The sequence below is a fragment of the Ziziphus jujuba genome, chromosome 8, assembly GCF_031755915.1.
Source record: "Ziziphus jujuba cultivar Dongzao chromosome 8, ASM3175591v1".
In the NCBI taxonomy this organism is placed as follows: Eukaryota; Viridiplantae; Streptophyta; class Magnoliopsida; order Rosales; family Rhamnaceae; genus Ziziphus; species Ziziphus jujuba.
Genome location: NC_083386.1, coordinates 802,501 through 807,500, shown reverse-complemented (window position 1 = coordinate 807,500; position 5,000 = coordinate 802,501). Strand labels below are relative to the sequence as shown.

At 51.9% G+C, this 5,000-nt stretch overlaps 1 protein-coding gene across 1 annotated transcript in view; it reads left to right on the top strand.

Moving 5' to 3' along the window:
* Positions 1 to 2,715: 2,715 nt before the first annotated feature.
* The window catches only part of LOC132805004 (early nodule-specific protein 2-like), a 15,599-nt gene continuing 13,314 nt past the window's right edge, over positions 2,716 to 5,000 (top strand). The window contains exons 1-2 of the mRNA XM_060819652.1: positions 2,716 to 3,687; positions 3,959 to 4,105. Of these exons, the coding sequence (XP_060675635.1) occupies positions 3,135 to 3,687; positions 3,959 to 4,105 (700 nt within the window). The 5' untranslated portion in view covers positions 2,716 to 3,134. The remainder of the gene's footprint in view (positions 3,688 to 3,958; positions 4,106 to 5,000) is intronic.

The window sequence follows — 5,000 nt, the reverse complement described above, 5'->3', positions numbered from 1 at the left end:
GGTAGCTTGTTACTCAATCTTGTGCCAAGATCTAGCCAGCAACCCATCTCTTCACTCGGGCCTTGGTCCATGCACATCTCGAATAGCATCCGACCCTAGAGCATGCACACCAGCATCATGCCAACATGCCCTCAGGGTAGCAACACAAGGTTGGAAGCCCACATATGAATGTCACCCGATGGCACGGTGTCGCCCCGTCCGTGCCTATTTAGCTTCCGACCCTCTTGAGCGAGGCAGAACCCGAGCCCCCGCTCATTGGCACATTTGCCACAACCGTGTAACAAAGGCCTACGTGTGTTCTTGGCATAGCCGATAGAAAACGGCATAGCGAATGCTACACTTAGCCTCTGACACAGGAGTGACGCGCAATACCAGCTCATAGCGCCTACCGGTACTGTCCTCGGGACTCCCTGTCCCTCAGAGACATAAGACCACCTCCGTGGCACTTTATGTCCGCCCCATGGCTTGCCGTCGCCCATGGGAAGCTCGCTTAGCCCAAGCTCGAAGCCGGAGCCGGGGGCCGTGGAGAGCCAACACGGACCACCCCCCCTAAAGAGCTTATTGAGCCATTTCCTTTCTGGCACCCATAGATATCACTTTGTGCGAGGAATCATAATGGGGTTTTCTCTAGCAAACCTTCACATCTTGGCTTGCCATTCGATATGCACCATCCTAGTGACATTCTTAAGAACTTCCCACGGCCCGGGATCGAAGATCCCGACCTTCAAATATTTACGAAAATGCCACTAGGCCATTCCAAAGGTGCGGACCGTCACATCCTCCCCCACTTGATTATGTCGATGCCCTCATCGACGTGCCCGCTGGCTATCCTCAAGACTCCTGCACTCCGCGTAACATCTTTCCTCCACATAAGCTCTTCAGGCTCAAACTCAAGATCTTGCATACTTCGTCCCTCTACCTCTGTAGAATCACCTCTGTGACGACCTTCGCGCGCCCACCCTTGGACTTGGCCAAGGACCTACTGCATGCATTCACCCAAACTCAAGCTTTCCTCAAAACCTGCACCTCCTTGTGCATAAATTAGTGCTTCGCCCCGCACTTTCAGCTCCATATGCAGATAGTGTCCCCCTCGGACGAATTCTGCCTCTTATGTATCTCGCTGGCACCCTAGCCAGACTCATGTCCCCCTTGGACAGATGCTCTCTTCCTTCATTGGCACCCAAGCCAACGCTTATTGTCCCTCTTGGACGAATGCTTTCTTTACTTGTTGGCATCACTCTTAGCCAACTTCACGTCCCTTCTTGGATGAATAGCTTCCCGAGCTCTAATTTCCATCTCCACGATGGTGATGCTAGCAATTCTCAAGCTAGCTTTGCCTTCTCCAAAGGCAAATTTATGCACAACATCCCTTGAGTGTGCATCTCAAATTTCCATCTCCACGATGGTGATGTGCTAGCAATTCTCAAGCTAGCTTTGCCTTCTCCAAAGGCAAATTTATGCACAACATCCCTCGAGTGTGCATTTATTCTTGTGGCTTCCAACGCCAACCCTTGCGCAAGTGGCATCCTCTTCCCGACGAGTTACCACATCTTGAATGGAGGTCCTCTCTTCTGCGACCCCCTTATTTCGGCTGTTGACACCTAGTGTCGTCTTGAACTAAGTCCCTTCCCTAGTTCTTTGCCTCAATCATGCTCACTTTTGTATCTCGGCTCCTCCTCTGAGCCAGTTTTTGCCCTCTGGCAAATTTACAATGCTCCACGCATCCAAGGTTCCTTCTTGAACCCAAATCTTGCCCTCCGGCAGTATACCATACTCAAATTTGACCCTCTTGGTCTTATAAGGACATTTTGTTGGTCTCCACTGAGACTTTCCTTCATAGTCCTTTCCCTTTCCATGCTTACATACGTCTTTTGGCATTTCGCTTTTGTGAGGTTCTGGTTTCCCTGGACTCATCACTGTCTGGCCCTTACCCTTCCACAAATGGCTTTCAAACTCCACAAGGCTACTTGATCATGGGCCTACTCTTGGCTCCATCCAACTCTGGCCAAAAGATTCAAGGATAAGGTGTTGTCCCTCATGAACTTCTTCAACCAGACTTCTGCTTCAATGCACGCTGCCTATCTCAGATTTAGGCTTCCAAAACCGCCACTTCTTTATGCCCAAGGTGTAGGGTGTCAATGCAATGAACACTCCCCCACTTATGCCTTCGACGCCTGCTTCCAGCGCTCGTCCGAATTCCACCCAAGCAAACGGTTACTCTCTCACCGAACCGGCTCACTTAAGGTTTCCTTATGGACTCGCACTAGAGTCTCGTGCCCTCATGGCACTGACCACCATGCCCTCAAGGCTGTTGCTTCTATTGAAGTCCTTTGCCTCCACATCCGACATTTTGTGCTCATGTGCACCAATATTTCTGAGGCTACCCAAGCTCTGTGGTCCAGTTGTGCTTCCTCTGAAGCTTGTGCCTCCACGGCATTCCAACATTCGGCCTTCATGCCCTGTTATCATCGTCTCTTGCTCTCTGCCTTTTCTTTGGCAGTCCTTTGGCCCTCTCGGCCTTATCTGCTATGTTGCTCGCATTTGGTGCCTCTGTGGCAACCATAATTTTGGCCCCGTTGGCCTGATCTATTGATTTCACGCCCCTTTCACAGTAGCATCGGGGTTCTACGGATCCAAGCATCACCAACCAAAACCATCCGTTCCTCGGTTCGCCTATTGCAGGACAAACCGGGCTCTGATACCACTTGTCACGGACTTGTTTGTTTACCCTTCAAGCCGTGCGGCCTTAGTTGCTATTCCGACCCTTTGTTGCAACTAAGTAAGCCTTTTGCCCACTAAAAGAGAAAGCTAAGCAAAGAAAGCTAGAGCACAAAGAGAGATTGGGAGAATGAAAGTATATTACTTGAAAGAGAGCTTTACAAGTATAGATGAGATTTCTTGGATGGTTTGGCCAAATGAGGCCTCCACCTATTTATAGGCATACAAAGCTTAATCCTACGGCTATAATTGCTTTAATCCTACGGTGGAGAATGGTTCCCACCTACTCCCACCTACTTTACATAAAATATCTAAAGAAACATCTAGAATGGATATGTACATGGCTTGGCCCATTGTAAGGCCCAAAATAGGCCCAAAGTGGATTATAAGGCCCATAATGGATTGGAAGGCCCAAAATGGAGAGAATGCTCACCAAGTGTTTGATGAAATGCTTCAACCGTGACATTCTCCCCCACCTATGCCGTCGACGTCCTCGTCGAGCTTGCTTCATGGAACCTCTTGATAGCAGGTTCCCAACTTGCTTCGCTAGCGGGAAGTCCTTTTTCACGGGACGTGACACTAGGCACCGTAGCATACCCCCGCACAAACACCCACCCGGATCCCGCCGAGATTGCCCCCCAAGCAAGGTTCGGAAAGACTCCCACACGAGTGCAGGTGTCCTTCGTCCCCCATTTCGGGCAGCGCCCCCAGCAATCACCAAACAAGCATCCATGAAGAAGCATACCCCGCACAAACACCCACCCGGATCCCACCGAGATTGCCCCCCAAGCAAGGTTCGGAGAGACTCCCGCACGAGTGCAGGTGTCCTTCTTCCCCCATTTCGGGCAGCGCCCCCAGCAGTCACCAAACAAGCATCCATGAAGAAGCAAACCCCGCACAAACACCCACCCGGATCCCACCGAGATTGCCCCCCAATCAAGGTTCGGAGAGACTCCCACACGAGTGCAGGTGTCCTTCGTCCCCCATTTCAGGCAGCGCCCCCAACAGTCACCGGACAAGCATCCATGAAGAAGCATCGCCCACAAATGCCGCAGCATGCAAAACCATGGCAATAGCCATATGAAGCAATGGATCGCACCGCATAAGCCCACACATTCCGAGTTTCCGACATGGTGCTGCATGCCTAGGCACCGTAGCATACCCCCGCACAAACACCCCCCTGGATCCCGCCGAGATTGCCCCCCAAGCAAGGTTCGAAAAGACTCCCGCACGAGTGCAGGTGTCCTTCGTCCCCCATTTCGGGCAGCGCCCCCAGCAATCACCAAACAAGCATCCATGAAGAAGCATACCCCGCACAAACACCCACCCGGATCCCACCGAGATTGCCCCCCAAGCAAGGTTCGGAGAGACTCCCGCACGAGTGCAGGTGTCCTTCGTCCCCCATTTCAGGCAGCGCCCCCAACAGTCACCGAACAAGCATCCATGAAGAAGCATATACCCCGCACAAACACCCACCCGGATCCCACCGAGATTGCCCCCCAAGCAAGGTTCAGAGAGACTCCCGCACGAGTGCAGGTGTCCTTCGTCCCCCGTTTCAGGCAGCGCCCCCAACAGTCACCGAATAAGCATCCATGAAGAAGCATCGCCCACAAATGCCGCAGCATGCAGAACCATAGCAATAGCCACACGAAGCAATCGATCGAACCGGACAAGCCCACACATTCCGCTTTTTTTCCCGCACCGCACCGCACCGCCCAAGCCCCGCCCCCCCGGGCCCACCTGCTGGTCGCCGACGGTGGGGCCCACCCGGCACCGTTACCGGTGCATGGTGGCCCCCACCTGCCGACGAGACCTGCCATTGTGCCCACACCCCCACTGGGGGGTGTGGGCAGCGCTGGCAGGCCGGGGGGGGGGGCTCGCTGTTGAAGCAGGCAGGTACCACCCCCCTAAAGAGCTTATTTAGCCATTTTCTTTCTGGCAGGCTCAGATATCAATTTCAGCGAGGAGTCATAATGGCCATTTTTTTGGCTCTAGACATCGAATTTTGATGAGATTTTTTGCAGGGATGCTTAGAAAAATGGGTAGAACATTATGGAATTGGATTTGTAATTTTTGGAGCAACATAGAATTTTTTATAATTTTTTTGCCGAAAAACTAAGAAAAATTCATATAAAATAGGAAATGGGTTGGAGGTTGGTTTTTTTTGTTGGGAATGCTTTAAAATGATCCATGTGATTTTTTGGAACTTTATGTTGCACGGAAATTGCACGAAATTGCGGCAAAATGCGTACGTGGTGGGGCGGCGAGGCACGGCATGGCAC